General features: G+C 36.4%; 1 protein-coding gene across 4 annotated transcripts in view; it reads left to right on the forward strand.

Annotated features, from left to right (window-relative positions):
- Positions 1 to 18,382, forward strand: part of smap1 (small ArfGAP 1) — a 66,057-nt gene that overhangs the window by 24,642 nt on the left and 23,033 nt on the right. For 2 of the 4 annotated variants that reach the window (XM_055029476.1, XM_055029478.1), the window contains exons 6-7: positions 340 to 417; positions 17,764 to 17,827. In XM_055029476.1, coding sequence (XP_054885451.1) covers positions 340 to 417; positions 17,764 to 17,827 — 142 coding nt within the window. The remainder of the gene's footprint in view (positions 1 to 339; positions 418 to 17,763; positions 17,828 to 18,382) is intronic. The other 2 variants (XM_055029477.1, XM_055029479.1) reach the window with 1 other exon arrangement.

The following is an 18,382-nucleotide window of genomic DNA, read 5'->3' on the forward strand; positions in this document are numbered from 1 at the left end:
AACATAGAATGTAATTTTAGAGTGAATTTAACATTACAGCCTAAGAATAACAATATACAAACATTAACTAATAACCACTAATAACCTCACATGGAGGTTTTAGGCCCCATTCTCCTTGTTTAGCGCCACCTTCAGGCCTAAAAGTGTAAAAGTAGCGTTTTGGGCCATTCAAAGAGTCGTAAAAATTTAAAATTCAAGGTAGAAAACATAAAGTTTTGATATTTCCAAACTGCCTTTTTTTAGATTTGGGATCTTAAATCTCAAGTTATGTTTTTCAATCTTAATTTTAGTCTTCTGTTCTAATTTTTTGAGGAGTAATATTTTCTTTCTCGTCTGCAGAAAGAACGTGACAAGAAGAAAGAGGAGAAGAAGAAAGAAAAGGATGCTGACAAAATGGAAAGACACAGCAACTCTAAGGTACAAATAACATAAAATTCCAGCAATAAAACTGAACAAATGGGACAAAAATTCAGTCGATATAATCTGAAAGTGTGTCAGTTTAACCAGGCATTACCGTTTACACTTTTAGAGCAGCAACAGGCCAGATGACAAAAACAAAGATAAAGTTGGAGACACCGAACTAAACATTGTCTGTTTGAATTAAAATTCTGATTTAAATGCTTAAAACATACTTTTTTGTGGTTATTTTGCTTTATGGCGGCAGCTACATTTTAACTTTTGGGGAACATAACACAGCTGAATGATGTCACTTTATTTTTAGAAACGTTTCCCATCAAATCACAAATATGAAAGAAAAACCTTCATAAACAAAGGCTGTGGCTGTTCTCCCTCTGTCAACATTACAGGAAAAAAGATGATTTGTTTGTTTGTTTCCTGCAGTGACACCACTGACTCACAAACACGATGGCTATTATGTGAAGAGGCAAATATAAACATTGCAATTTTACAAATTCCCCAATCTCAACAGTCTCAACATTTTCTGTTGCTGTCGTCTGCTGATAACTCAATGTTCCAACTAATGTCCACTATGTCTAGTTAGCCTAATTAGCATTCAGGAGATGTTCATCGATTCACTTGTTTAATTAATAATCAGTAAGTGTGACCACCAATAGAAAAGCAAGTCTATTCCAAAGTTGAATGAACAGGAATCTGTCACAAAAAAGTAAATTTCTTATCAGATTTCTACACAGTGTGACTTATTTTAAGCTGAGAAAATTCATACCTGCGTTCTCTCTAGATAAAAATCTTTATACAGTTTGGTTTCTGTCGAGGTACAAGAAATCATTAAATGAATTTCTCTTTTATACTGGACAGCTAATTTAATTTTACAAAATCGGCACTGTAGGAGACATTCGTGTTTCTTTTTATATTTATCGTACATGGTAACTGTTATGAATATTTTGATGCTCTATGAAGAAACAAGGCAACTAGTTCAGTTTTTGTCATTTATTGAAGTTGCAGAAGTTACGGCGGATACAACAAAGAGAAAAAAAAACAAGTGAAAAACAACTCAAAACCACTTTTATAATCTTTTTTCTTTTTTTCTTTTGAGGAGAATCAACACAGAAACAATCATGGAACAGGACTTAAAATCCACAACACATAACAATCAGTCTGTTACAGTTTTAGGTTTTCAGGCTTCATTTATAATTCGTAATTATTAATAAGTGATCGTCTGAACACTAGCTGTTGGTGATTAGCTAATTTATGCAACTTCTCTACTGATGATCTGTCAGAGTCGGTGTGTGGGTTTTATGCCTAACATATTAGCATGAGTTTCTTAATTTAGCTCTGTCAACAAATTTAACACAAATTCATGTCAGGAATTTTTACCATAACATTCCTAAACTTAGTGCTAATTATGAAATCTGGCCTCCAAGCGACACAAGGAGGAGTACACTCTCAGTTGGCAGAGATTTGGCTTCATACATATTGCAGCAGTAAACTAGAATGAAGCAAAAAGAGCTGCTGCCTGCGATGCATTATGAATTGATGATGTGTGACAAGAGGAAGGCCATCCTTAATCCTCATGGGGAAGTCCTCATCAACATTCATGTTGCTCACAGATGCTTTTTTGCATCAGTCAAGCACAGTGGCATAAAACTCCCAACGCATTGACCTCGGTTTGCTTTAAACAGGCTTCTAACGCGGTAAATGTTGTTTTTGTCCTGTTAGCTTCACAAGTACAGACATTGCTGCTGGTATTTATTTCTAGCTACTGTATATCTAGCTTCTTTCTTACATCAGATCAACACTGGTAAATGACGGCCAAATATTTTGAAATAAAACGGGTGTAAAGGCAAGCGACAGTCAACCATCAATGTCACTGGATGAAATCTAAGCTCACCATTTTCTTTTAATTGACTGCTTGTTAGTAGGCCACAGCTGGTTGTATTTACATGTATAATCAGAGTGCGATCAGGGCAGTGAAGGTAGGTATTTTTGGGTCATTGCTGGTAAATTCAGAGCATTTCTATGACCTATGAAGGGAAAAGGGATTAGTTCTGCTCCCAGAAGTATGACTTTCCTTGTGTGTGTTTCTTGTTCTGTATGAAGATAGTATATGGGCTATACGTAAGCATGCAGACTGACAGAAAAGCCTGATATGTCATTTGTTTCCACTCTTCACACAAATCAATCTTTGTTTCTTATTTATCACAACTTAGAAATTAAATTCACCCTATGGAAAAATGGCAATTTCAAAAAAACTTGTTTTTGCTAAAATGTTTTGGCGCTAGGTTCAGGTGTTTTTTTTTTTTTTTTTGTGTTTATTACATGAAACTACAATGTAAACGATTTTTTCCACCTCACACGAGTCACATGTTAGAGAACCGGATGTTTCCACTGGCACAAACCACAAAGAAGACGACCACAGGAAGTGGTTGGAGAATTATGGCGGTGCATGTTTTTTAATTTGTCATGTCAATAAGCTTATTAACGTTGGATTTTAATTGGATTTCTTATTTAATGGAAACAGTCATCGTGAAATTGTGTTTTTTCACATTAGAGGAGAATATTGACATATTTTGCTTTCTTGAACAGGTCAGGATAGCTCTATGGGCTACTTAAAATATGTTCATTACATTTTTTTCACAAAATCATGGTCAGATAAGGTGATTTCTGTCTGATCAGTTCCACCTATTTGAATTGTTTTTGGGCCTCTTGTCACTTTAAATGCAAATAAGTCACTGCTGGTAGCCATGCCTCATAATTCAACGTTTACACTTGCACCTGAAAATGGCTGTGAGCAGATGCGCAATTATGCAACCATACATCTTTGAAAGGCATTAAAAGAGCCTGCACAACCAACAAGAGTGCAGCAAGTGGTTTCTGGGTCAAGTCAACAACAAAATAGAGTTTTCCAGCAGCCGTTGTATGACCAGCTGACCAAATGTGCTGGAGTTCTGCTTGGGTTGCTAGGTGACGGGCTGGGCTTTGTTTGGGTTGCTTGGTAAGGGGGAGTGATTGCTGATTTGTGATGCTACATTCTGTAGGTTTCTGAAATAACACATTTTCTAGAAATGTTTTTTCTCAAAAACTGGCAAGGGTTTTTGTCTTAAGCTCTTAGAAGCATTTGAGAACCAATTAGAAGTATAAAAACGTGCAAAATGTGAATTTTGCATATTTCCCCTTTAGCTAACCACATTTAATTCAATGATTTGATTCCATGTAATGCCAGGTCAGCTAGCATAGCTAGTCACTGCTTTGTTAATTTTATGAGGTTGCCTTTGTCTGATATTAATGTTAGTTTCACGATCTGAAACATTCAAGTGTGACAAAATCTCAAGCAGAAAGACGGTAAGAGGACAAACGGTTCTCTGTGTGCTGGCAGCGATATGCGTTGTTGTTCGCCTGCCCTTCATCCCTCTCTTTCTTATCAGCTGTTCTCCCTCTTCTTAAGAGCCCCCATGTCAAGGAGACATTTGAGGACATTCCCCGTGTGTGTTATATTGTGTGTGTCAGTGCAGAGGAGAGACAAAGTAGGAGAGACTTGTTAGTCCAAGTGCATGCTGACGTGCTCAAAGCTGTTTCATCTTTGGTACAGCGGGGAACATGCTGACAGCCATGCTTTTCTCTTTCCCCTGTTTTTCTTTCTTCTTGGAGTGTGCAGTTTCTGCTCTTCCTGCCCCTGAAGCAAAGACCTGCTGTACTATCGAGACACGATGCGATCTTGCATCAGAACGTGTACATGAGATGAAGCACACACAAAAAGTCTGTTATCACATTCAAGACGGGCAAACCATTAACAGTTCATTCCTGAACTGCCTCCAAACATCACATTCTATTCAATAACTCAAGTGTTGTATTGCATTCTGCACAGCCGCAGATCTAGATCTGCATACCTGTGGTAATAGTGTTCAAAAACAAAAGTTCTGCAACTCAACCTGAGAAACTTTCCACCAGTATCTTCATTTTAGTGACCTGGTCATTTATCCATTATTATTCTTTGGTAAGCTAATATGCACATCAGAAATACTTACTGAAGTAAGTATCTCATACTTATGTAAGAGTAAGAGATTTGATGTTTTGATAAGGGTTAAAGAAATCATGACAGTTTGAGAAATATAGCGCAGCATGTCTTGTTTAGATTGTGCTTTTTTAAAAATCAGTTCAGGCCCTTATAATGACATTCCTTATTTTGCTGTTATGGCAGCAGTGTCATATTTACCTTAATCTTTCAGGGAAGCTCATCTGTCTTCACTCGATAAAGTTTTACAACTGAAGGCGAGCAAACAGATCGAGGAAAATGAAGTAAGACATTCATTATGAAACAGAGTTGGTCACAACTCTGATAATGCAGCTTTGATAATTGATAATGCAGGCTGTGTATTTATATAATATTTTCATTATAACAAATGTATTTTTCTTAACAGAGGATTTTATGGAGTTCAGTGTTACAGAATATAATACAATTTGTTACTGGCTCAGTGCTGCTAAGCTAAATATGAGAAATATGATTGTTCAGTTAATACCAAAGCCAAAGGTAAACATTAAACATGTCCTATTATGCTTCCTTAAACAGTTTAGCCTACAGGCTATGCAGAAATGTTTTTTTGCCCAAAATTATTCTCACGTAATGAGATTTTATTGTGGTCTGTTCTGCCTAATTTGAACTATTTTCAGAGTGAGCTGATTTGTCACTTTAAATCCAATGATTATACAAATTTATATTTTTGAAAAGCAGAAGCACAACCAACAAGAATCTGTTTCTAGTTGATAAGTCGGCAACAAAACACTTTTCTCTTTTCCAGCAGCCATTGTATGGCGCCTGCAGCAGTAAAACCAGCTGACTGAACATGCTGTAGCTCAGCTTGGGTTGCTTGATGACGGTAAAGTGCCCATCGATTGCGACTCAGTAATTGGGAGGTTTTTGAAATGGCTCATTTTTCAGACACCAAAAAAGATTAACCTATCGACAAAAAATGTTTACTTTTTTTCAACTGTGTTGTTTTTAAAAGCAGTAGAAACCCAAGTGGAAGTATAAAAATGTAAAAATAGTTAATTTTTCTTATTTGCAAAACCTGTTGTTCTTTTAAAGAAACAACAGGAAGCCTTTGTTTGCACCAACTTGTTTTTACTGCAGCATATGAAAACTTTAATTGAAGTTTTCAGTGGGGAAATGTATTCCTCGAAGCCTTCATTGAAGCCTTCATGTTTTTAACGTGTTTCTGCTTTAGACCCCCGATTAAGATGGTTGAATTAGCTGCTCTGCACTCCACTGAGTTCTGCAGCAGCATGCCAATGAGCCGTTCATTTAAATCAGATGTGCTCAAGCAGGCAGACAACTAAAATCGACACAATATTGGACCCTGAGGACCAGAACTGCCCAGCCCTTTTGAAGAGCATGTGCGATGTTATCTGTTACATCGAGCAGCTTATGAAGAGTTTTTCTGCTCTGTATTATCTCTACAAGCTTCACATCAGGCAGCACATAATTCAGTTTGTTCATTTCTTGGCTGAGTTTAGGCGTGGCATTAATATTCATCTTGAATCAAACATATGTAGACATCTTTGAGCTTTTATAACAACACCAAGCACTAAAATTTGACTTTACAACTAGCATTGTTGTTTTTAACTAAAGTTGTTTTTTCAAAAACAGCAAACTCTGCCTAAAAATTGATCTCAGTTCAGTTGACGTGAACTCTGGTGCAGTTTGGATTTATATGTGAATGCCAAGCAGCCCGGAGACCGCTCCAAAAGCAGGATGCAGGTGACAGCACAGGGCATTCTGGGTAAATACAACCAAAACAAACTCAACAGTCTTGTGGTAACGGCAGAAATGTCTGGTGATCGTTTGCCAACAGAAAAAAAACAAAAAAAAAGTCCCAAAGCCACGTTTACATTTCACAAATAAGGAAGTTGTGCTCAATGTCTTCTTCAGAGGTTTTTGTCGTTTCCTTCAGTGGTTCTTGGTACAGCACCAGCACAGGTGAGTTAAGGAACAGGTTTTTCAAAGGGTTTGTTTTATTTGAAAATGTAACAAATGTTGAGATTTTTACCCCCCAAATCAAACCAAATCTACTGGATTGTGGTTTGAAAGCTATAACTTTTCATCTGCTGCAATTTCTTAAAAAGAGACAAATTTTTGTCTTTAACAAAGTATTTTAATTGCAATATTGTGACTGAAGTGCCAGTTTAAACAGATTTAGTTCCCACACCCACAATAAACTATCACCATTCAATAAGACTAACCTCCATTGACACGCAGTCAGAAGCAAAAACCTTCTGGTTCAGATTCCCTTTACTGAAGCTGAAATGAGTTATTTTCCTCCTTTTAGTAATTCACGTGGCATTTTTCTTCTTTACTCAACAGTATAGGTTCTTGATCTTTGACCTCCACCAGTCTCTCAAGTATCTTTTCAACTGAACTCCTTCATATTAGGAACTGAGTAGCGTGCAGATGGATAAATATATTTATATACTTGTATAAATGTATGTAGATGTATAAATAGAAATGTGTTATTTATACTAATAAATAAAATAACCAATATCACTGATTTTTCAACTCAGTCTTCTTTTATTAGATGTGCAGCAGATGCGAAATACGCTCTTCATTCAAACCTAGAGTAAGAAAATCCACACAGATACTGGTAATACAAGTAGGCTCTGAAAGTAGAATATCAAGTGGTTGTCTTTCTTCTCTCTCTCTGCTCTTCTGCGAACTATTTTTATCCAGCTAGATTGGGACTGCCAGAGCTCACCTTTGTGTCTTTCTCCTTACTTCAAATCCAGTGCCTGCAGGCAATAATTAAACTGCAGCACTGATTGGAAGCTGGCATCTTGGAGGATGTTTGCACTCAAGGCTTCAAAAAGATTGGGTACAAAAGAAACCTACGATTTATTCACCTGCGTCTGGCTTTCAGGTGATCTTATTCTTAATTACAAGGAATAATTGGACTTGTAGAGGTCTATATTTTTCACACTGAATGAGATTAAATGTGGAAAACCATGATAAAATGACCAATATTCTCCTCTAATGTCCCTTCTTTCAAAGTTAAAACCTGCTTTTATTTAGCCCGCAATGAACAAAAAGGTACATTAATGGCAAAGTATTGGGTTCACTCGATCAATAAGCTGTTAACCTTCCTTGCTTGTTTGGAGTTCCCAACGCTGCACAGAACATAAAAAAATGAAAACATGAGGAGTTGCTCAAGGATCCTCCGGCCCAGACGTCAACCTGTAGAAACAGTTTGATGGTAACCAGGATGTAGAAACGGCCTCAGATCTAATATATGTCTAAAATATGTCAAGAGCTCCACAATAAATTAATCTTTTAATGGCATCGCATGATCACGCACCCTCTGAATCGCAATATAAAAGACTCAAAGTGAAACCTGGAAATATAGGTATTAGTATGTTGGTGCTGAAAAACTGCTAAACTGTTTCAGGATTCAACATAAAAAAAAAACACTTAATCATTTTCCACACAATGAACAGAACATTCAGTCCATTACAGTTTTATGTTTTTAGGCTTTATGTTTATTTTGTGATTACTGATAAGTGATTGTTGTGATAGATTAGCTATTGCTGCTATTAGCTAATATGTGATATATTAGCTACCACTTCTATTAGCTGAATTAGCTAATTTAAACACCTGCTCTACTGATGATTTGTCAGAATTGGTGATTAGGTCGCCTTTTTTTTTTTAATAAAATGTATTTATTATTTGAACCAAAACACACCTTATTATTCAGCAGATCTACATGTTATTATCAATTACTCCCCTCTCCCTCACTGTTTTTTTTCCCTCAATTAAAACTTTTTGCTGACCTTGTTATCTAATTATTTAGTTATTGTTAATCGGTAGCAAAGCACCGGATCCCTTTTCCTCTTATATATCAGGTATACATTTAAGATTTAGGCAGCTGACCAAACATTTACATTTAAGCTGAAACTAGTTATTGTTGGCAAGCAGCTTTTCCCTTCTGGAGGAGAGTTTCACATCAGCTCCACATGAAATGTTGTCAAAAAGCTCAGAACAAAACTTGCACCAGAGCACCCATTTATAACTTTTTCCAACCAGTTGGAACGCTTTAGAAAAGTAGCCTATGGATTCATCGAGAACCAGAAAGTCAGGCTGCTTTATTTCAGTCAGATTTGATTTCAGAGTTACTTAATCCAGTGAAATAACCTTGACAACAATGGGAAATTTCTACTGAGATGCTGAGTATTCCCCCCTTGTAGTTTTACAAAAACACTCCTTGATTTTCAGGGGGAGACTCTTATTATCACTCCAGTTGTTTTTATTCTCTCCTCACCTTCATTCATCTCCATATCTCCTTCATTTGTCCCCACCGCTGTCCCCCTCCGCTTCCCTTCTCCTAACTCTCTGTTCGTCTGTGGCAAACACTGAATTACTGTCACCAAGTAAGACGGCTGCTGCATGTTGTCTTTGTCTACTAACTCATGAATAAATCATCAAAAACAACAAGCGGCTGTTTTCCTGCATGGACGATGGTGTCACTCGTGGTGGTTCTTAATGGAAGCTGAACACTGCAAAAACACAAAGTCTTACCGAACATTTTTGATCTAGTTTCTAGTGCAAATATCATTGTATACTTAATATAAGACAAACTAACTTAAAAGGAGCTTTTGAGCAAGATATAGGGGCTCTTTACAGGTTTATGTCAGTAAAATTAACTTTTATTCTATGAACTACTGACATGTGTCTGAAGTCCCAAGCAAAAATTTTATATTTATTTGCAGAAAATGAGAAATGGTCAAAATAATGAGAAAGATGCAGTGCTTCCAGACCTCATATAATGTAAAGAAAACAAATTCATATTCATTTAGAAACACCAGCACTAATATTTTAATTCAGGAAGAGTTCAGAAATCAATATTTGGTTTTCAATGGGATTCAGTGCAGTGGCAGCTTATTTTTTCTTGAGCTTTATTTAATAAAAACTAAACTAAAATTACTCAATATTTAACTAATAATAATTAATTTAAACTACCAAATATACCCTAAAACTAACTGAAATTGATAAATAAAAAGTCAAAATTAAATAAAACCAACCTAGCTTTCATATTTGTATTTATATTTATATTTGTACAAAACATTTTTATTTATAGCACATCAATATTATTCTCTGTTTATGTCTTTGTACACTTGTTTATAGCTATTTATATTCTGAATAGCACTTCTGGATAGATGCAAACTACGTTTCGTTGCTTTGTGCATGTGACAGTGCAATGACAATAAAGTTGAATTATATTCTATTCTGTTCTATAATGTGAAACCCGAAGCTACTGTAAGCCTGCTGTGTATGTTCAGACTCATGAGACTGGGTGTGACTGAAGAACACACTCAAAAAGCAGGACGAGGAATTACTGAGGGTAAAAAAAATGTCCATGGTCCATTGGAGTTGGTTTGAGCGGAAGGTGTGAAGGACAGCCAAAGAAGCAGCGCTGTGTAACTTACAGAGTGGCACACCTTCTCCCACACACACACGCATCCACACACTCTTCATGCACCGCGAATGTGCAGTCAAGGGATCAATAGTGCAGCAATAAAGAAGCTGGTGCATAAGGCGGATTTGCTCTAGTGGAGGAAAGAGTCCGGTTTGCAGTTTCGCCAGAAAACACACATACACCAAAGATGGAGGTGAGGATGAATACACACAGTGACCCAAATTTAACTCAGATATGCACAAACACCTGCACAGAGCGCATTACTTCTGCTGAGTTTGAGCACCGCTCTTTTTTTGTGCTGCATTTTCAACCTAATTCCAGACACATAATTCTAACTCAACTGTTCAACTCCTACAGTTTTCCCTTTTCAATTGGGTTCAAGAATGTAGCTAAAAATAACTGGCAAGTTCTATGTGACCGAGTCATGCTGTGGCTGTTTTTATTCCACTTTTCTACTCATAATTAGTTTGAGTTTTACTCAGAAGTTTGAACTCTATTGGTCCACCTACAGTGAGTTTTTTGACAACCTGTAGTTACTAAAACTTACGTCAAGCTAAAAGCCAAACAAGCTAATAAGGTCCAAACTTGGTAATTTCTAATTGAAGAAAACAGTCTGAGGGCCTTTTTCATCTATCTGAGCCTTTGTTTACTAAACTAAATAAAATAAATTAAAGTTTTCTGCTGATTTTACATTTTTTCCTCTCATTTAACTCATCCAGAGACTGAATCGTCTCTTGAAGTGCTGCCAACTTCTTTCTTTCTGAATAGACGCTCGAGATTTGTATTTATGATGGCTGTTAAAGTCAGTGGCTCAGTGAAACCAGAAAAGCATTCATAAAGAACCATAAATCCAATTACTTTATCCAAAGAAATGGTTATTTTGAGCTTTGTGGTAACAATGTGAGCATCAGTCCTGCTCCTTCACGGCTCAAATCAGCTTAGACTGCGTGTTTGTGATTGCAGAGTTGCCCAGAACACGTCACGGATGCACAAATGCTCATACAGCTTTGATTTCTTCTGTTAAAAACTGCAGGGGGAAAGTGTCCAGCTGAAAGAGTAGAAGGGGGAAAAAGAAGAAAAATCCAGCTGTGTGTGTTCCTTGAATTTGAAAATATTCTTGGATTTTCTGCTCCGACACAGGTGGGCATTAAATTTAACCAGCTAATCCTGAACCTGAGGCTGGCTGTCACTCTCACAACCGCAGCCTAAATAAGATTCGTAACGCTCAGAATGCTCTCCTGCTTAGTGACAAATAAGATTCACCTCTAAAAACACCTGCTTTAAATTGGAGTGTGTGTGAGTTTTTGTGTTTGTTGACGGGTTTTATTTGATTAGCTACTCTTTCCCTGAACACCGCCGTCACGCTTCAGGCGTCAGACCGCAGCGTGACCTTCCACAATCACCCAAGTGTGTGTGTTTAAGGTGTTTGTGTCCCTGTGGATGCTTGCCTTTCAAGCCTCTGCATGTGTTCAGGTACCAGTTTGTGTTGGCAAGAATTACTGGACAATGTTTTCTGTCTTTAAAAGGAAATGCACGTTTATTTGTGAAGGAATTTAAAGTGTTTTATCAGGAAGGTGAAGGAACAAACGTAAATAAAATAATATCAAATGCACCCTGTTAATATTTTGGTAGAAAGTAAGCCATTTCAAATTTCCCTCTGTTGTTAAATCCCATTGGACGGCTGCTGCGCCGTTGCCGAGCAACCCCAGCTGAACCCTGCCCCGTTGCCTAGCAACCCAAGCGGAACGCTAGCATGTTTGGTCAGCTGAGTTTACCGCTGTGCAATGGTACAATGGCTGCTGGAAAAGACGACTGTTTTGTTGTTGGTTTTACCATCTAGAAACCACTTGCTGCATTCTTGAGGCTCGTGCAGGAGATTCCACTTCTGCTTTTCAAAGACGTACGGTTGTATAACTGAGTACCAGTTTGCAGCCCTTTTCATGTGCAAGTGTAAATGCTGAGTTCATCAGCAGCATCTTATATCAATTTGAAGTGACAAGAGTCCCTAAAACAGCTCATACGCAGAACTGAGCAGACTAAAACCTCATTGTCCAAGAATAATTTTGTGTTTAATCTTGGTTTTAAATCTCCTCATGAATATTTTTGCTGATTTTAATTATACAAAGTTCTTTAAAATGGCCTGTGAGTAAATATTTTTGCCCATTTTTCCATAACAGGAGCAGTTATTTAGAACGTACAGTCTACTAAGAGAGTGTTTCATCAGATTAAAGTGAAGTAAAACATGCTCCCTGCAATGCGAGAGTGAAATTATCGTAATAACCTGATACTGGTTGGAAAGCGCAACGTCTCCTCTTTCAGAAACCGTTGGAATTTTTCAGATAGCACAAAAGTATCGCAGAGTCACGGTCCGCAAAACTGGCTCGTAAAAATGTGTCGTTGGTGTTACATGTTGGCTGATAAGAGATATGGCTAAGATAAATTGCTAAAATGTGATTAAATAATTTTTGCTGGTTTAAGGAAGCCAATAATTTCTCCACAGGTCAGGTTTGTGAGTGTGTTTGCTTGGACCAGCGGCAGCATTTTGGTAGAATTACATATTCCTCCCTCCTCCTGTTTAGTCCTGACAATTGAAATTTTACAGTATATTTTATAAATGAGAGCTATATTATCCCCTATTTACTAGTCTTGCCTTAATCAAACAGGTTAAAATGTCATGTTTTGCTCTTAACTAGAAAGAATTTTCAAGAAATGTTACTACGATATTGAGTAATTTTCTTAGTTTGAACCATTAATATTGGGACAACTCTACAAAGTATTGAATTAATTACCAGACATTCCCATTTATTTATCTTTTTCAATGTATTATCCAGTACATTGTGTGAAACGCACTATTGATATGCATGAATATCTTCTTTAACTGCGTGTGGCGGTGTGGTGGCAGTTCACTCAGGGCACAATGTGTGTCACATGGATGAAAAGGGACAAAGAATTGTTCACGTGTAAAAATCACCCTGTGTGACAAAAGCTTTTAGATTGTGCAGATGTGTCTGTGTGTCTCACCAGCTGAGTGACAGATCTTGTTGAGTGATGGAGAACAGCACCAGTGCAGCTAGCTGGGGTGTAGCAGACACACACACACGCACGCACGCACGCACGCACACACACACACACACACACGTGTGAATAAATCCAGCAATGTGCATTGGTAACGCAATTTCAGCACACTTCTCTTCACTTCCATCTCCTGCTTTCGGTCAGCTGCCTGTTCTCGCCTCCTGTCTTTTTTTCCTCCGCCATCTTTTTCAATCTTGGTTTCTGTATTTCCCTTCCGCCCATCTACATTTATGCACTTTTATCTTAGGCTGATTGTGTTCACTCTTTCTTACCCACAGATTTCCCTCTTCCTAGTAACAGAGAGGAGAAACAGGCTTGAATCTCCTCTTTCAATACAATCTAGGAGGGAGAATATCAACCAGGTGTTTCTAATCAATCTACTCGAATGCATTTGATTAACTAATCATTGACATGGTGACCGCCTCTGTAAATCAGGAGCATTGATATGTCTGCAAACACAATACTGAGGTGGAACGACATCAACAATGACCCTGGACAAGCAACTCTGCCTACCAATCAATATGGGAAGTGTTAAAAGCCCATTTCCGAACAATTTAAAGTTCATCATTCTACATTAATGACAAGTGGGGAACGTTTAGGACAGCTGCCAATCCTTGAAGGAGTGAATGTCCCAGCAAATTCAGCTCAGTGTCAGACTCTGAGACACTGCAAATACCCGTGGGCTCAATTTCAGCCTCAGTTTATGACACGACAGTAAAAACATTTCAAGTATGTGGCTGGTTTAGAAGGAACAGCAAAGTTTCATAATGCACAGAACCATGTTGCTAGAAAAACCAAACAAAATGCAAAAATAATTATCATACCAATCTCTAAGAATGTGACCTTGTTTTCCGTCGTGAGACGGACGATGAAATAATCTGTATGACGTAATATTCTAGAGCACCTGTGTCAAATAGAAGGCCCGCGGGCCAAATCTGGTCCACCACAGCTTTTATTAGGCCCTCTAGATTCTAGACTAAACATTAAGTGTGCTTAAATATTTTTTTTTAATCAGTCAAATCAATTAGGTTTTTATCCGTTCACTGCCAAATTACATCAATACGCTCATTCTTCAGAAACCCCGAGTTTCTGAAGGATGATCATAGAAATTCACACAAAATCAATAAATCCCTGCACTTTTTTGTGCTGATATGTAATTGGAAATTTATTGCAGATTTTTCTCAATAATTGTTAAAAACTTTAACAGCTGTCTCAGCCTTAATTGATGTCAGATTGCAGTCCATAATCTATACAGCAAGTAATAAAAAGTCACATTTAAAGTCATAAATAAGAGCAAATATTTCCAAATTAGTACCACAAACGTAGGTAACAAGGTCTGAGGTTGCTAGTTAATGGGGTCATGCCCAAACATTATCATTGAGTAATTGGTAGATTTTGAAACAAGTGGTTTTTCCAACATTAAAAAAAACAACAAAAAAACAACTTGTTGCTACAAAAAAGTTTAATGTTTCTTTTTTTTAAATTTATTTGTATATAACCTGGACTGAGGCAAAACTGGAAAGAAATGCAGACCGAAATTTCTCCACATTGCAGTGAAAGGCTAGTAAAGTCAGGCAGAAAATGACTACTGAGAGTTATCGTTGCTAAATGTGTCTTTTAACAGTGAATGTTTCTTTACAAACTATTGGATCGTAGTCCACTACGATCAAATATCCATTTGTAAAGACACATTTACAAACTATTGGGGTTAAGAGACTACAGCCATCTATGAATATCTGAAATCTGCAAATGATTGAGACCTCCTTAAAATGTGACTATAATTGCCTATTTTAGTAGTTCAAACATCAAAATATACCTTATATACATTAATACACAGAGTGGAAACCATCTTACCAAATTACATACATTCTTATAGCATCTATGTAATTTGTTAAAGTAGCCTTTCACAGAGTTTTAATTGGTTATTTTTGTAGTTTTGCTGTCATTTAACATTAATAATGAGAAACCAATGTCACAAAAATAATCAAGGAGGCAGCTGCCTCATCTGATGAACACAAAGGCAAGAAGTGATGCTTTTATGAAAAGAGTTAGGTGAGATTGAAAAGAAGGTTGTGAATTTGGCATTTAGCTTTTGCATGCAAAATTTATCAGGTGAACAAAACTGGCTGACATCTCATCAGCAAAACAGCACAGAGAACATGCTGACAGAGGTTTGACATTAAGCTTTTATGAATTCTGCACAGCGAAGCAACAGGTCGAGCAAACTGAAGCTGGGAAAGAGAGAATACCTGAAATACACTAAATTCATTATATTGTGACAATTGATTTCCACAAATCTAGTTCTTAAAATGTGGGAGTTGTGTAAAAAAAGTGAATATTTACATTTGAGCTCTAAAAATGAAGAACAGCTCAAGACTTGACGCAATCTCTCCTTTTCTCTTTAAAGCTGCGCCATTTTTTCATGCAAGCAAAGCCAACAATTTTCAGACATAAGGCTTATAACTAACTAAGCTAATAAAAACATGAGAAGGTCATTAAAACTTTATATTGTGTGAAGGGGATCCTGATGCCAGAAAACTCCAAAAGAAAACAACAACTACAACAAAAAAACACCATTGGAGCTCAATCTGTAAAATTGACATTACTGTACCCTATGCTAGCTAATGCTAATGCTATAAAATATTAGCCCTGTGCAGTAGCTAATGGTTCTCATTCAATTGTTGTGAAATGGAAACGTGAAGCAAATTAAGAACAAAATCTAATATTTAAAGCAGACGCAATCCAAAGAGAAAATGTATGGATCAACAAACAAATATATAAATAAATGGTGTCATAAAGTGATTATTGTTGCAAATATCACATCTACAAAAGAAAAAGGAATGATATAAAATATTGATCGTTTTCAACCATTTAACTTTCCATTTTATTTCCAATTGTATTGTTTTGTTTCTTTATTTTTTTAATTTTTCATACTCATTCAGCAAATCTTTTATTTTTAAAATCATTTATATTTTCTTTATTTACAAACGGTGCTTCATTCCAACAACGTGCCAAAGTTGTTATAATTAAAAACACCTAAATGCTACTTGCTCTTTTAAATATTACAGACACCAGAAACATGTTAGTTTTTCTCTGACTTTAAATATTGCCTTACATCTGTCAGCATCTTTTTTGAACAATATTGGACAGTTTGAGCTGTTCATCAAAATGTCATTCAGGATTTTCTCTAATGAATTTTCTCCCTCTCGTAGCGTCTGTGTGGGTTGTAGCACCGAAAGACAGCCTGATGTCAATTGATGTAAACTGTAAATCAAATTGACAGCCGTGAAGGAGTCTGTTTTTTTCCCCCTAGCCTACAGTATTGCCAGATTTATTCAGCTTTTCATAGAGGATAATTCTGAATATAGATCCTATTCAGATTATCTACAATTAGTCATTGGTCAAGGCTAAGGATTCACTTCCAACAGTCACATATTTTGCAATTCAACAAAGATGGCTGAAGCTTTCCTATTCAATGAATAATTACACAAAGTAACCTTGAAACTTTTCAATCTACATGAACTTTAAATTAAAGTGTATTCTTCTCCTTCCTCAGCTGAAGCTCTTCCTCCTTTTCGTTCTGCAGATGTAACGTTTTCTGCATTGCTTTATCCATTTCTGTGACCGCAGCACAAAACAAAAATTTATTGCCGAACACTTATGACCTTCCTGCTGCAGATCACGCTGCTGTTGTCGAAGCTTTGCTGCAGCGCCAACACACATCAACCCACAGCCCCAGCATCCTTGATTAGGCATGGACACGGTAATTGTTTTCATTGCCTTGGATGGAAACAACGTTGAAGTTAATGTGGTCCATCGATCTTTTTGTTCGGAGGGAAATTGGGTTTGTCACCAACGTTGTAGATCCCTCATGGACCATGTGTTAACCCCTCTACACTCTGCTGTGTCTCCATTCTTCACCGTCTTTTTTACTTTTTTGTTGTTCTAACTTAACTCTCTTTTGCAGATTGTCTTGTTGTGAAGCATTTATTAATGCACACAGAAGATAAAAGTAACGTTTAGTGTAAAGTGTTGTGTAAAAAACTTGTTTTTGGTATTCAAAGCAGTTTTGGTCATAAACCACAGCTTTATTTCCACAGGGTTTGTATCATAAGCCTGGCGGGCCACCAGGCCCTACATGTGCCCCCACCAGGCTTAGCATTGCTTGTTTACAGAATTTTTATTTTCTTCAGTGTTGGCATTTTTCAGACATTGTAGTTGTTCAGATATTAATCTTCCAATCTACCAATAACACATAGTTATCAAGTGATGTTTTTAAATTTTCTGTCAACATTAAACATTTTTAATTCAAAAACAGGATGAGAGTACAAGAAAGATTATTTTGTTTTTGAAAAACTGCACCAGTTAAGTTAAATCATAAATAAATCATTCCCTTAAAAAGAAAAAATAAATTTGAAAGAGTGATGTCCACAATTGTTGAAACATTGATTGTTTCTAGAAAGATTGTGATTTTAGATAACTAAAATATAATTTATTTTCTAGGAGCGATGTATTTATGGATCCAAGCCATTCAGAAATATTGAAAATATGCAAATGATTGAGACCTCCTTAAAATGTGACTATAATTGCCTATTTTAGTAGTTCAAACATCAAAATATACCTTATATACATTAATACACAGAGTAGAAACCATCTTACCAACAGTGTCATTCTTATAGCATGTATGTAACCATTGTTTGACATATTAGGCACATGATGATGTTCCAATTTATCATTCAATGAAAGTTTATTTATAAAAATAAATTGTATTAATTTGTTTTTTTTTTGTTTTTTTGTTTTTTTTGTGTGTAAGCAGTTGGAGTGCAGATCCAGCCCCAAGAAAAGCACAGAACCGGCAGTGGACTTGTTGAGGCTCGGTAAGACGCAACATTTTAAATTTAAGGTGGAGGCGATAAGGACTTAGAATATTAGAACATTAATATTTAGTGCTATTAAGATAACAATATGTTGAAATTTTTTTTTTAGATAGGACAGCATATACATAAATAATTTTGATTCATATCGCTAAGCTGCACATAAACTTAATTTAATTACTCCATTTTTTGATTTACTAATATTTTTGGGTGCTGAAAATAGCATTTTTTCTTACATTAATTGAAAGTGATTATAAATCACAATTCTTATAATGGCAAGGTACGTTTAATAAATTGCAAACAAATCAATAAAACCCCATCCTTTTTCTATTCTATGTAGATTAAACCTGCAAAATAAGTGGCAAAATTAAAGACAGTTTTGAAACATTCCAACGAAGTGGTGAAACCTTTTAGTTGTTTATTTGGGGAGTTTTGTTAACAACTCAAAAGCTGCAGGATTGTTTTTAGGAAATGGAGCCAATTAAACCTTTTAGCTGTGAAATGGTTCATGGGAAGCAGAAGAGGATGATAAATAACTTGAGTAAGAAAAGGCCAGGA

This window comes from Poeciliopsis prolifica, unplaced genomic scaffold, assembly GCF_027474105.1.
Source record: "Poeciliopsis prolifica strain line A6 unplaced genomic scaffold, Auburn_PproV2 SCAFFOLD005, whole genome shotgun sequence".
Lineage (NCBI taxonomy): Eukaryota > Metazoa > Chordata > Actinopteri > Cyprinodontiformes > Poeciliidae > Poeciliopsis > Poeciliopsis prolifica.